Here is a 15,719-nt window from a genome sequence, read left to right as displayed (position 1 = left end):
CAGAGAATGACGTCAACTGCAGCTTTCTGTCAAACACCACACCTACCAGAAGGGTACCATTTGGGAGTGGAGACAAGCCTGATAACGGTGACCCGTACCAAATTGTGGTGTATCGTACTGTTACACTCGGTGGAAACAAGGCATTAGATCAATATCGTGATAATACCATATATCATGATAAAAGCTTTTAATCGCGACAAAACAAATTGAGCCTACCTAAAAGTGAGTCAACAGCAACCGCGTCCTCTTCCTCGCTGTTGGGCGAGTCTGAAATCATCACGCTCTCCATCATCTGGTCGTTCAGCTTGTCCATGAGGCTCTCCGAGTGAATGCTGTCGTCCGGCGGTGAAGCAAAGTTTTCAGCATCCAGATCGATGCTCTCCTCCTGATATGAAGCTTCTGTTGGGTCGTTCTGGGGCAGGACAGAGGCCTCCGGGGTCTCAATGCCTCCATCTATATCCAGAGTGACGGGCCTCTGAGCTGGACCTTCACTGCTGTCCATGAGTCCAGCTTGAGTATTCCCTATTAAAGCACACACAGGTAAGTACATCAGGTACAACTAAAACTGATCACTTCAATTAAAGAGCAGAAGAGTTTTATTTCAGTTTGCTGATGTACTTTATAGCTAAAACAGAGTATTGAGAAGGGGGCGGGGCTTTGTTTTGTGCATCATTCCCTCAAAACAATGTAACGGTAAGATAGGTGTGGTTAGGAATATCACTATACAGTTGCTATGGAAACCTTCAGGTTGACGTCAACAGAAGGACCGGCACTCCAAAAGCGGAAGCAAATGGTTAAATTTGATTGAAGATTACCTAACCAAGGGCAGCGCGGTGGCGCAGTGGGTAGCACGATCGATTCACAGCAAGAATGTTGCTGGTTCGAGCCTTGGCTGGGTCAGTTGGCATTTCTGTGTGGAGTTTGTATCATGTTCTCCCCGTGGGTTTCCTCCGGGTGCTCCGGTTTCCCCCACAGTCCAAACACATGCGGTACAGGTGAATTGAATAAATTAAATTGGCCGTAGTGTACGTGTGTGAATGCAAGAGTGTATGGGTGTTGCACAGAATACAGAATAGGGTTACAGCTGGAAGGGAATCCGCTGCGTAAAACATATGCTGGATAAGTTGGCGGTTCATTCCGCTGTGGTGACCCCAGATTAATAAAGGGACTAAGCCGAAAAAAAATGAATGAATTAATTAATTACCTAACCAAACGTATTTTTCCCCAGTGGATTAAATTGAACGAATTAACTTTAGGAATAACTATGTGAAGATAACAGACATGTTATTGTGAATTTTTTCATTTTATTTAACCTATGTGTAAAAGTCCAACCTACCATTGTTAAAAGTGTTCTTGTGAGATGTTAAATGCAAAGGTAATATAAATTATTTTAATGACAAAAGTCTAATAATATCTCTAATTTACGTTTTTATTTCATTTATGCATACGCAATGAATGTAAGCCTGATAACTGATCAAATGACAGAATATGTTAACTTATTTTATATATATATAATTAAATAACAATAATTAAAAGCTTGAGTATGGTCCTTAGAGGGCTCTTATTTTGAGGGCTACGTCACGAGCTCAGATTTGGTTAACCAATCAGAAGAAAATGGGCGTTTCAGCACCACCTACATGTGTATAATGAATTTTAAAGTCGTTTATCTGTTTTCCTACCCTAAATAAAAAAACGAAAATCGAGCCAAAATCTCGTTTTTTCTGGCCATCTTCTTAATTTTCCTTTTTTTTTTTGTTTGAAAACAGATATGGGATGGACGAAAGATTCCCTGATTCAACAGAAACCCATTTTCGCAGATGTTTAACTGAATTTTATTCACACACACACGCACACACACACACACACACACACACACACACACACACACACGCACACACACGCACACACACACACACACACACACACACACGCACGCACACTACATCATAATAGTAAAAAAAAATTTGATTAAATGCAATTAGTCAAACTTAAGACTAATTTCTGACCCATTGAGTAGGCCAAAAGTTTAAAATATAATTACATATAAAAACTTTACTTATCCTTTAAGAATTATTGTACTATATTTGAAGTATTGTTAACATAACAGCTGAATATATTAACATAATTTTATGATCAAATAAAAACCCAATCAGTCCCTTCAGGATTTTGCAAGTCCAATGGTTGGTGAGATCAATAAAATAAAACGTTTTACAAGATTATGTATTTTCACATAGAGGTGAAGTTGGTTTTATATTCGGATATTCAGACATTCACCTTAATAATATAATTTCAGAAAAGTATTCTTTGCAAATTCTAAATAGGGAAATCATATTAGCAGCAAATGATTTTCAAAGTTCAACATTGTTCACAGTGAATTAGATAGTGCTAATGTTGTTTTGAAGTCATACTTGCATGATGATTCCGATCAAATATTCAGAGTAACATGGTAAACAATACAGAGACTGCTAAATGAACGAATGTGCGAATATAAAACCAGCTTTACCTCTATTAAACAATACAGAGACTGCTAAATAAACGAATATACAAATATAAAACCAACTTTACCTCTATTATTTTCACATCAAAATACAAAAACAAGCAAATAACGGCACGTTTTCAGAAAAGGCGCCACAAAATCAGACATTTTATTCCAGAAATTGTAATAATAATAATAATAATTAAAAAATACAAAATTGCCCTGCAAAATCATGGAGTGTCTGACTTTATTTTATATTATTGCACATATATAAATAATAATTGCAAAATGCAATACAATTATTACAATCATGTGTTTTTGGGGGGTACTTTATGCATGCAAGTGCAGTATGAAACATCAGATTTTTAAGCTTTGAAGTACTATACAAATACAGTTAAGGGTAATTAAATTTAACAAGTGCATTCAGAAATTCTCTATTATATATTGTATTTAACATATTTAGCACGTAAAATCAAGCAAACGATCATGCACATCTAAGACATGACAAATAAACTCTATTTTCAATACGTGAAATCCTTTTTTCGTCTCTAACTAATACAAAATACAGATTCATCATCCTCATATTCATCACAATGCTAAACAAAAACACAAACATACTGAAGAAGCCATAGTCAAATATGATTAGGCTAGCATATCTGAAGAGCTCTGTGACGACAACATGAATTTACACTAAATTAAATGACTGAATGGCATTTTAAATACCGTCACATTGTTTGTTATGTTAATGTTTATTAAAAACAGTAAAAACATGAGTTTACCTTCAGTTAAATGAACGCTGAGATGACAGCGGTGTAAACAAACGCATGCGCACTGGCGTGAAAAACTATCCCTACGGTGTACGAAAGGTGACAAACATCCTCTCTACTGATTCACGAACAAACTTACGCTAAAGCTCGACTGCAGCCGCAAGCGCATTACGTAAGTTTCAGTGCGCTGTTTGCGTAAGCTTCATTTTGACTCTCGCGGAACTGCTGTACGTGTTATTAGTTTTCGATAAAGAGGAGAATGTTTATCTCAGAATTACATTATAAATGAATACATGAATGGTAAAAAAGATGGAGGATGATGCACCGGTTATTTATGGCCTGGAGTTTCAGGTAACGTTACTGAATGGCTTTATGTTGTATCTTTATATTCTTATGAGACCAGCTTCATATAAACACAATGGCTTTTTAAATCTGTTGTATTATTTCAAGTGTCAAATTAGATGGTTACATGTCTTAGTACCTAACATTATAAATGTAGAAATATAGGTTTCGTTTCAATAACACAATGTATGATCATATCACCTAAATGAAACTACTATCATTACCATTTCATTTAAATGTATTATATGGTGCATATACTACATTATATTGCGGTGTGTGTGTGTGTGTGTGTGTGTGTGTGTGTGTGTGTGTGTGTGTGTGTGTATAAAAATAATCTATATACATCATTTGATTCAAAAACACATTATACATAAATATCAACGTCAATAGTGCCTAAAATTATATATATATATATATGAATATATTTATGTTTATATTTAGGATATATTTAGGAAAGCCTAAATGCTTTCATACATGTGATTTCAGTGAGAGGCGATCTCTCTGCGATCATTACACATTTAGGATTAATCTAAAAGTAAACAAAATGTATTAACCTGTGGGTCATGTGTGTTCTGAACCGTGGGTTGTTATCTGTATGAATCACGGATCAGCCGTGATCCGTTATACCCCAAGTGTACATGACAGTCTCTTTGGTGCACTTACTGCATCACAGACACCAATATTTTAACAATTTATAACAAAAATTGAGCACCTTCTGGCTATCTGATATTAGGCATGGATATATATATATATATATATATATATATATATATATATATATATATATATATATATATATATATATATATATATATATATATTGCGATCATGATTTTTGGGAGTACTATATCGCTTTGTAAATGTTTATTAATACCATTTGTTGAGCGTTTTGTACAGTTTAATAGATCCCAAGCTGCTTCACATGATGTCATACTTAACAAGCAGATTTCTACATCATTTCAGCAACCCACACATCAATTTGAGTTCCTTTAAATAATTGATTAACTTAGACTGCAGTATTGTGGTCCTAACAAACCAAATAAACATCAGTTTCTGTTATTTAGCGAGTTGCTTGTTTAGATTGTAATGTTTCCTACACTATAAAAAAAACAAGAAAAGTTGACTCAACTTAAAACTTTTACAATTTTAGAGCTTTGTTGAGTTGACTCAACTTTTAACCCAAATGCTGTTGTTGAGTCAATTTAAGTTTAATTAATTCAAAAAGCTCTGCAGTAAGTTGCCTTATGAGGTCAACTTTATTTATTAATTTTCCTTCGTCTTAGTCATTATTCATCAGGGGTCACCACAGTGGAATGAACCGCCAACTATTCCGGCATATGTTTTACCCAGCGGATGCTCGTCCAGCAGCAACCCACTACTTTCCCACCCATTCACTCTCACATTCACACACACTCATACACTACGGACAATTTAGTTCATCCAATTCCCCAATAGCGAAAGTGTTTGGACTGTGGGGGAAACCGGAGCACCCGAAGGAAACCCACGCCAACACAGGGAGACCATGCAAACTTCACACAGAAATGCCAACTTTGCCAGCCGGGACTCGAACCAGCAACCTTCTTGCTGTGAGACGACAGTGCTAACCACTGAGCCACCGTGCCACCTTTAAGGTCAACTTGAAATTCATTCATTTTCTTGTCGGCTTAGTCCCTTTATTATTCCGGGGTCGCCACAGCGGAATGAACTGCCAATTTATCCAGCATTTGTTTTACGCAGCGGATGCCCTTCCAGCCGCAACCCATCTCTGGGAAACATCCACACACAGTCATTCACACTCATACACTACGGACAATTTAGCCTACTCAATTCACTTGTACCACATGTCTTTGGACTGTGGGGGAAACCGGAGCACCCGGAGGAAACCCACACGAACGCAGGGAGAACATGCAAACTTCAAACACCAACTGACCCAGCCGAGGCTCGAACCAGCGACCTTCTTGCTGTGAGGCGACAGCACTGCCTACTGCGCCACTGCGTCAGCCAACTTAAAATTAAAAATTTAAAGTTTAAGTTGAGTCAGCTTTACAGTGAAGACTGTGTACTTTTTTTGTGTGAACTTACTTTCGGACAGAAAATATGTTAATGAACCAACCCACCTATGATATCCGGAAAGCTGACAGTCATTTTGTGTCATATATAAATTTATATGTGTGTGTGTGTGTGTGTGTGTGTGTGTGTGTATCATTAATGCATGGGCTGTGGTTTGCAGGCTCGAGCTCTGACAGCTCAGACAGCTGAGACAGATGCCATCAGGTTTCTAGTGGGCACACAGTCACTCAAATTTGATAACCAGGTGAGTGAACGTATGCATAGGATTGTGGCGCGTCTGCCGTGGATTCAGCTGGAATCCTCAAATTTGATATAATGATCCCAGTGCTGATGTTACAGAGTCTATTTTTATGTGTGTTGTTAATTCGTGTTCATTTAAAGGGGACCTATTGTGCAAAAATCACTTTTATAAGGGGTTAAAACACAGTTGTGTGGCAGCAGTGTGTGAATATAACCTACATATTTATATGAGCGTCATCTTCACTCTATGCAAAACAGAGCCTATTACACAACGTCCTCCTTTCATTTTCATTGAAAAATATAAAGCACACCCTGACTCTTTTGCTGAAATTCAGTTTAAATTATTAGTAATGGCCATTATAAAAGTATAACCTACAATAAGTTTATACAATAAAGGAAATAAAGGCATGGAATCAGTCAAATGTGCAGAATCAGTGTACGTGGTTACATAAAATAATATATTAACTTATCTTTGCGCTCAGCCAAAACACGTTACCTTAGAACAAGTAATAGATTGACAAGACCAAAGAGTCTTTAGATAGAGACGAGATGAATTAAATATCACTATAGTGCAACTATAGTGAGATGAGATCCAGCAGTAGATCCTCGATGAATTGTCCGACGTGTGCTGCTCTCACCTGGGGTTCTGTGCTCAAAGAAACCGACTGTAATTTGTGGATGTGTGTAAACGTAACATTCTGTAGTGCATTTAGTTATTGCCCAGCAGGCACACAACGTCATAAGATGTTAATATTAGGTTAGATTTAGGTTGTGATGTCAGGTGACCAAAATTCAGGACGATCTTATTTTAACGTCAAATAACAACATCAAATGATGTTGATATTTGGTTGATTTTAGGTTGTGTTGGAAAGTGACCAAAATCCAACGTCATATTCACGTCAAATACTGACATTTATTCGTCAGGTTTGGCAACCAAAATCCAACGTCTAATAGACATCATAGTGGTAACATCCATACAACGTCAAGCTGTAACATCATTAGACGTTGATATTTGGTTGATTTTAGGTTGGATGTTGGACATTGACGTCAGCCTGACGTTGAGTTATGATTTTCATTTCCAAACAAAATGCAACGTCCCCACGACGTTGGGGTACAACGTCAATCTGATGTCATGTTGACGTCTTGTGCCTGCTGGGTATTTAAGGTAATTTCGGTCCTAATAAAGTAACAGTAATCAGTGACGTGCATCTAAACAGTCTCTAGGTCAATGCGTGTGACGATTTTGGACATCTTCTTCGACACTTTTAACGCTTCCAAAATGTTTGCTCTATTTATAAATCGCCCATGTCTTGAGGTATTGGCGTGGGTTTCCTCCAGGTGCTCCGGTTTCCCCCACAAGTCCAAAAAACATGTGGTACAGGTGAATTGGGTAAGCTAAAGTGTCCGTAGTCTATGTGTGTGAATGAGTGTGTATGGATGTTTCCCAGAGATGGGTTGCAGCTGGAAGGGAATCTGCTGTGTAAAACATATGCTGGATAAATTGGCGGTTCATTCCACTGTGTGGTGACCCCTGATTAATAAAGGGACTAAGCCGAAATTGAAAATGATTGAGTAAACTGTAGTAACTTAAGAGTACAAAAGTGTACCCTAAAGGTACAGTGTGTGTGTGTGTGTGTGTGTGTGTGTGGACGCGAGGCCATCTTTGGTTTTCAGGCAGCTGAGAGTTGGAGAGGAAGCCATTAACCTTGGGTTGGACTGCACTGAAGGAGAATTATTAGGCGACGTTATAATTTTATGGAGGGAGGCAATACAAATAAATTCCGATGGCTGGACAGGATAATTGGAGGCGTTGGAAGGTTGTGTAATGAGCGCTGGGCTTGGAGAGACCGGCTTGTGATTTATCAGCCTCTGCTCCACAGTGAATTATCACATGAGCCTCGTCTCTTGCCGTAGCGCTAAAGTTCGCTCTCCCTCAGATGCTCCCAAACCTTCCTGAGAGTCTTTTTCTGTTGAAAGCAGAAGAGCGCTTCCACTGACGTCCATAACAGGGACAAAAGATACAACAGAAGTCAATGGTTTTCAGCATTCTTCTGAATATCTTCTTTGTGTTCGGTGGAAGAAACTCATAGAGGTTTGTAACAAAGCATGGCAAAGTATCAGAAAGCTTCTTCAAACGTTACAGAAATGACACACTGTCTATGCTAATGAGGGAGAGATGGTCACTAGTGGGCGGGGCTTTCCTCCTCTGATGACACGTACAAAGAGAGAATGTCAATCAAAGTGTTTCTGCAGACTGATTTTATCAAGTGTGATTATAAAACATAATTAATTAATTTTCAACATTATAGGCTGGTTATATTCACAAACGATTTCCGCACAACTGTTTTTAAACCCTTTTTAAAATAGATTGTTGCATAATAACTCTCCTTTAATGTCCAATTACTCAATTATTCAACTATTAAAGGGACAGTTTTCACTATTTACTCTACCTTATGAGTTTCCTTTTCTGTTGAACACAGCAGAAGATATTTTGAAGAGCCTGTAAACACTGACATCCATGACTGGAACAAAAAATACTATGGATGTCAATGGTTACAGATTTTCAGCTTTCTACGAAAGATCTACTTTCTGGTTCAGTGGAAGAAAGAAAGTCAAAGAGGTTTTGAACAAATCTTGGTGAAGTTCAGGAAAGTTCGTTCGAAGGTTACAGAAATAACACATTGACAAGCAATACAATGGTCAATGTGCACTAGGAAGAACTAAGGCCCTGTTTACATTACTAATGAGTGTTTGTTTTAAAATGCATAACTTTGCTACGGTCACACCTTCTGTCCACACTACCCCAGAGATTTTGAGCCATGAAAATGGAGCGTTTTGGAAACGCTGAAGAGGGCGTTTTGGTTTTTAAGACGCTGCAGCTGCATGTCAGTGTGGATAGGGGAAAACAGAGACGTGGCTGCAGACATTCAACATTCTGATTGGGGCTTTTTCTCAATATTAAGTGCACAAAGTTCAGTCTTGCATCCTTGTAAGTCCAGACTCTGCAAGTCTGATATGGAAAACAAACTCCCGAGGACACGACAGGTAAATCTACAAAGGGTACAGTGTACTTTATAACCTCATTCACATCATCCTGGCTATCTTAACAATAAAACAACAACACGATATAAGGAACTGCCTATTTTCATTTCGATATTAACAGTTTGATAGACACCAAAAATGAGGCATCGTGTAGCTACATCTTCATACGAGCGTCATCTTCACTGTGTGCATGTTTATAACAAAATGGAGCCTATAACATAACTGCCTCCTTTCATTTTCATTGAAAAACATGAAACACACCCTGATTCTTTTGCTGAATATGAGTTTTAATAATCAATAATGACCATTATAAAAGTATAACGTACAATACATTTATACAACTAAGGAATTAAAGGCATATATAAGGAATATATTAACTTATCTTTGCGCTCAGTCAAAACATGTTAGCTGAGGGCAAGTAATAGTTTTACAAGACCAAAGTTGGGGAATATGTCGTTAGATAAGAGACTAGATGAATTAAATATCACGTTTACCAACTATAATGAGATGAGATCCAGCAGTAGGTCCTTGATGAATTGTCCGATGTGTGCTGCTCTCACCTGGGGAGGTGTGCTCAAAGCACCTGCTGACTGCCTGGAGCTCAGACGTGCGCATACGCTGCAGCACATGTCAGATTGTGTGTGTGGTCATGTGATGTGCGTTTTCAGCGGTGTAGTGTGGACGAAGAGCTGTTCAGAAACGCCAGTGTGGTCGTGAATGGTTTTCATTCTAAAATGCTTCACTGTAAACGGGGCCTCGGTTCTTGGTCACTTACTTTTTACGTTAAAAATACTTTTTACCAGAAAGCAATATCAATAATAAACAGCGATTATAAGCTCTGTATCTCCCCTGAACCTGATCATTTGTACGAATTCACGAATTTAACAGATTTCATAGCTGATATTAAAAATTAAATGACTAAAAACTTCTTATTACTAAATTCAGATACAACTGAGGTCTTTCTTTTTTGTAATGTAATGTGTATTTATATAGCGCATTTATTGTGTATGGCTGTACACCCAAAGCGCTTCACAATCATGAGGGGGTCTCTCCAGACCACCACCAGTGTGCAGCATCCACTTGGATGGTGTGACAGCAGCCACAGGACAACGGCGCCAGTGTGCTCACCACTCACCAGCTATTGGTGGAGTGGAGAGACAGGGATAGAACCAATTCAGTGGAAGGGGATGATTGAGAGGCCATGATGGGTAAGGGATTTGGCCAGGACACCGGGGTTACACCCCTACTTTTTACGAGAAGTGCCATGGGATTTAATGACCACAGAGAGTCAGGACCTCAGTTTAACGTCTCATCCGAAAGACGGTGCTCACTGACATTATGGTGGCCCCTTTACTATGCTGGGGCATTAGGACTCACACAGACCACAGGTTGAGCGCCCCCTACTGCCCTCACTAACACCACTTCCAGCAGCAACCTAGTTTTCCCATGTGGTTTCCCATCCAGGTACTGACCAGGCTCAGCCCTGCTTAGCTTCAGTGAGTAACCGGTCTTGGGCTGCAGGGTGATATGGCTGTGGTAAAACAAGCCTTTCGCTCTAAAACCTAGAATCCTGTCTAACCCTTGATGGAATTTCAGTTCTGTCCATGTCTTTAGTCAGAAATTTGGTGGTGATTTTTGATAGCAACCTGTCTTCTGAGGGCCACATTTCAAGCATCTGTAAAACTGCATTCTTTTTCTTCTTCAAATGTGCGACGCTATACAAAACTTTCCTGCATCTAAAATCAGTTCAAAAGACGCAGCCTCTTCAAAGCAGGAATAAAAAAAGCTGGGAAATCAGCGTCAGGACGAGTGTGTGAAGTTTAAAAAGCGTTAGAGATTTCATTTATTGTCATATTAAAGCAAATATCTTCGAGTGAAGTCCCGGCTCTTTGAACTGCCGCCAGGACTCTCTCTCGCTCTCTCTTCTCAGCGCTCTGCTTTGTTTCTCTCCTCCAGATCCACATCATTGACTTTGATGATGAGAATAATATGATTAATAAGAGCGTCCTCCTGCACGATGCTGGAGAGATATGGCACATCAGCGGCAGTCCGGCAGACAAGGCCGTGTTGACCACATGCTACAACAAGAGTGAGTCTTCCTCTTCCACATACAACATCTGCACATGTCTTTGTGTTTAATGGTGCCGTAGTTTTGGTTCACACCACACGTGCACAAAAACATACTAGAACATACTAGAACATACTAGTAAACATACTACTCCTTAATATAGTGACTGCGGAGATTAATTTACTATTTTAAGGATGGGAAAAATGGTCTGTGTACCCAGCACGTGCTGTAAAACTGCATTCACTATTTACATGCAGGGGTGTAGCCAGCAATTTTGGGCCCTATACATCTAAATTTTCAGTAGGCCCCTCTATTGAAGTTGAAGATCATGGTGCGGTTGGGGAAATTGAAGATCGTGGTGCGGTTGGGAAAATTGAAGATCGTGGTGCGGTCGGGGAAAATTGAAGATCGTGGTGTGATTGGGGAAATTGAAGATTGTGGTGCGGTCGGGGAAATTGGGAGATCGTGGTGCGATTGGGGAAATTGAAGATCGTGGTGCGATTGGGGAAATTGAAGATTGTGGTGCGATTGGGGAAATTGAAGATCGTGGTGCGGTCGGGGAAATTGACGATTGTGGTGCGGTCGGGGAAATTGACGATTGTGGTGCGGTCGGGGAAATTGAAGATCGTGGTGCGAATGGGGAAATTGAAGATCGTGGTGCGATTGGGGAAATTGAAGATCGTGGTGCGATTGGGGAAATTGAAGATTGTGGTGCGATTGGGGAAATTGAAGATCGTGGTGCGGTCGGGGAAATTGACGATTGTGGTGCGGTCGGGGAAATTGAAGATCGTGGTGCGAATGGGGAAATTGAAGATCGTGGTGCGATTGGAGAAATTGAAGATCGTGGTGCGGTCAGGGAAATTGAAGATCGTGGTGCGGTCGGGGAAATTGACGATTGTGGTGCGGTCGGGGAAATTGACGATTGTGGTGCGGTCTGAGAAATTGAAGATCCTGGTGCGATTGGGGAAATTGAAGATTGTGGGGGGGTCAGGGAAATTGAAGATCGTGGTGCGGTCAGGGAAATTGAAGATCGTGGTGCGGTCGGGGAAATTGGGAGATCGTGGTGCGATTGGGGAAATTGAAGATCATGGTGCGATTGGGGAAATTGAAGATCGTGGTGCGGTCGGGGAAATTGACGATTGTGGTGCGGTCGGAGAAATTGAAGATCCTGGTGCAATTGGGGAAATTGAAGATTGTGGTGCGATCGGGGTAATTGAAGATCTTGGTGCGATTGGGGAAAGTGAAGATCGGGGTGCAATTGGGGAAATTGAAGATCGTGGTGCGGTCGGGGAAATTGAAGATCGTGGTGCGGTCGGGGAAATTGACGATTGTGGTGCGGTCGGGGAAATTGACGATTGTGGTGCGGTCTGAGAAATTGAAGATCCTGGTGCGATTGGGGAAATTGAAGATTGTGGGGGGGTCAGGGAAATTGAAGATCGTGGTGCGGTCGGGGAAATTGGGAGATCGTGGTGCGATTGGGGAAATTGAAGATCATGGTGCGATTGGGGAAATTGAAGATCGTGGTGCGGTCGGGGAAATTGACGATTGTGGTGCGGTCGGAGAAATTGAAGATCCTGGTGCAATTGGGGAAATTGAAGATTGTGGTGCGATCGGGGTAATTGAAGATCTTGGTGCGATTGGGGAAAGTGAAGATCGGGGTGCAATTGGGGAAATTGAAGGTCATGGTGCGGTCCGGGAAATTGACGATTGTGGTGCGGTCGGAGAAATTGAAGATCGTGGTGCGGTCAGGGAAATTGAAGATCATGGTGCGATTGGGGAAATTGACGATTGTGGTGCGGTCGGAGAAATTGAAGATCGTGGTGCAGTCGGGTAAATTGAAGATCGTGGTGCGATTGGGGAAATTAAAGATCGTGGTGCGGTCGGGGGAATTGAAGATCGTGGTGCGGTCGGGGAAATTGAAGATCGTGGTGCAGTCGGGGAAATTGAAGATCGTGATGCGGTCAGGAAAATTGAAGATCGTGGTGCGGTCGGGGAAATTGAAGATCGTGGTGCGATTGGGGAAATTGAAGATTGCGGTGCGGTTGGGGAAATTGAAGATCGTGGTGCGGTCGGGGAAATTGAAGATTGTGATGCAGTCTGGGAAATTGGAAGATCGTGGTGCGATTGGGGAAATTGAAGATCGTGGTGCGGTCGGGGAAATTGAAGATCGTGGTGCGGTCGGGGAAATTGAAGATCGTGGTGCAGTCGGGGAAATTGAAGATCGTGGTGCAGTCGGGGAAATTGAAGATCGTGGTGCGGTCGGGGAAATTGAAGATCGTGGTGCGGTCGGCGAAATTGAAGATCGTGGTGCGATAGGGGAAATATCTGATTGTGTTGCAGTCGGGGAAATTGAAGATCGTGATGCGGTCAGGGAAATTGAAGATCGTGGTGCGGTCGGGGAAATTGAAGATCGTGGTGCGGTCGGGGAAATTGAAGATCGTGTTGCGGTCGGGGAAATTGAAGATCGTGGTGCGGTCGGGGAAATTGAAGATCGTGTTGCGGTCGGGGAAATTGAAGATCGTGGTGCGGTCGGGGAAATTGAAGATCGTGTTGCGGTCGGGGAAATTGAAGATCGTGGTGCGGTCGGCGAAATTGAAGATCGTGGTGCGATTGGGGAAATTGAAGATTGTGTTGCAGTCGGGGAAATTGATCGTGTTGGGTGTTGGGGTGAGGCGGGTGTTGCTGGTGGTGGTGTAGCTGCTGCGGGTAGGTCATGTGATAATGACAAATTGCACATGTAGTACATTCTAATTTCATTCATACTACTCACATTCATACTCTATAGAACACACTTTTCTAACGGTTGTGTAGTAAATAGTTGTAGCAATTCAGTTAAATAGTAGTTTAAGTATGTCCCTGGATTTGAGATTCAGCTACTATCTTCAATGTATTTTGTACTTACTTTTAGGGCTGTGTAAAGCATCAATTTTCGTGTGACCATTGACAAAACTGTATACTTTAAATGCGCACGTGGGTGTGTGACTTCTCTTGCACAATCTTAACACACAGGCTGCTACTTCAATATATGACACATTCTAGCACTCGCCTTGAGGCAATTAAAACACACACAAACACAAAGAAACAATTGAACTTGAAATGTTTTAATTAAATCCTGTGTTTGAGCGACTGACGCCTGTGGCTGGTTACTGACGCTCTCTGCTCCGAGTGGAAGGCGAGATCTGACTCTTTCCCCATTTCTGCTTCCATCTTCATTACGATGAGGCTGGTGTGCAGGATGTCATGGTGGAGTTCAAAAGAGGAATGTAATTACCGTGACATTCAGGCTAATGGAGTCTCCGGACAGGCGGCACAGAGTCTGCCTCCATCACCAGCTCCTCCACTCGCAGCTCGCTGCACTGATCTCAGAACAGCTCTTTTCCTCTTACACCAAACAAAACCAGAAAAACAGCTGCAGGGCTGGACGATATAACAAAAATATCGTATCACGATATAAGTACTCCTCATAGCAATATATTTCACAATATAGTACCGTTTCTGTAAATTACATCAAAGATTAGTCACGATTAATCGTACCAAAAATAAAAGTTTGTTTTGACAGTGACAATGTTTGTTTGACGTACAGTCAAAACGAATGACATACCTGTGAATAATATTTAGTTTTTTATTTTATTCATTTATTTTTTTTAGGTCATTCATTCATTCATTCATTCATTCATTTATTTTTCTCTTAGAAAACACACAAACAACATAACAAATTTATTCATTTATTTTTTCATTCATTCATTCATGCATTAATTCATTCATTTTTTCTCTTAGAAAACACATAAACAACATAAAACATTTTATTCATTTATTTTTTCATTCATTCATTCATTCATTCATTCATTCATTCATTCATTTTTTCTGTTAGAAAACACACAAACAACATAAAACATTTCATTCATTCATTCATTCATTCATTTATCCATTCATTAATCCATTCATTCATTCATTCATTTTTTCTCTTAGAAAACACACAAACAACATAAAAATGTTTTATTCATTTATTTTTTCATTCATTCATTCATTCATTCATTTTTTCTCTTAGAAAACACACAAACATAAAAAATTTATTCATTTATTTTTTCATTCATTCATTCATCCATTCATTCATTCATCCATTCATTCATTCATATTTTCTCTTAGAAAACACACAAACAACATAAAAAAATTTCATTTATTTTTTCATTCATTCATTCATCCATTCATTCATTCATCCATTCATTCATTCATATTTTCTCTTAGAAAACACACAAACAACATAAAAAAAATTTCATTTATTTTTTCATTCATTCATCCATTCATTCATTCATTCATTCATTCATTCATTCATATTTTCTCTTAGAAAACACACAAACAACATAAAAAAATTTCATTTATTTTTTCATTCATTCATCCATTCATTCATTCATTCATTCATTCATTATTTTTTTCTCTTAGAAAACACACAAACAACAAAAAAAATATTCCTTTTTTCATTCATTCATTCATTCATTCATTTGTCTTAGAAAACACAATTAATCACTCAATTAATCATTTTATTAATTTACTTATTTATTTAGTATTTATTTATTTAATTTTTTTAAATCTATAATTTTTTCCATTCATTCATTCAGTCATTCATTCATTCATTCAGTCAGTCAGTCAGTCATTTGTTTGTTTGTCTTAGAAAACACACAAACACAATTAAATAATTTGTTCATTTATTTAATAT

At 39.6% G+C, this 15,719-nt stretch overlaps 2 protein-coding genes across 2 annotated transcripts in view; one reads left to right on the top strand and one right to left on the bottom strand.

Moving 5' to 3' along the window:
• Positions 1 to 3,315, bottom strand: part of trappc12 (trafficking protein particle complex subunit 12) — a 29,595-nt gene extending 26,280 nt beyond the window's left edge. Inside the window, exons 1-2 of the mRNA XM_056476910.1 lie at positions 3,256 to 3,315; positions 217 to 522 (exon numbers count right to left, since the gene is read on the bottom strand). Of these exons, the coding sequence (XP_056332885.1) occupies positions 217 to 502 (286 nt within the window). The 5' untranslated portion in view covers positions 503 to 522; positions 3,256 to 3,315. The remainder of the gene's footprint in view (positions 1 to 216; positions 523 to 3,255) is intronic.
• A 129-nt stretch (positions 3,316 to 3,444) lies between these two features.
• The window catches only part of eipr1 (EARP complex and GARP complex interacting protein 1), a 39,845-nt gene continuing 27,570 nt past the window's right edge, over positions 3,445 to 15,719 (top strand). The window contains exons 1-3 of the mRNA XM_056477388.1: positions 3,445 to 3,594; positions 5,816 to 5,899; positions 10,894 to 11,026. Coding sequence (XP_056333363.1) covers positions 3,541 to 3,594; positions 5,816 to 5,899; positions 10,894 to 11,026 — 271 coding nt within the window. The 5' untranslated portion in view covers positions 3,445 to 3,540. The remainder of the gene's footprint in view (positions 3,595 to 5,815; positions 5,900 to 10,893; positions 11,027 to 15,719) is intronic.

Source organism: Danio aesculapii, chromosome 17 (assembly GCF_903798145.1).
Source record: "Danio aesculapii chromosome 17, fDanAes4.1, whole genome shotgun sequence".
Taxonomy (NCBI): Eukaryota; Metazoa; Chordata; class Actinopteri; order Cypriniformes; family Danionidae; genus Danio; species Danio aesculapii.
This window is presented reverse-complemented; position numbering and strand designations above follow the sequence as displayed.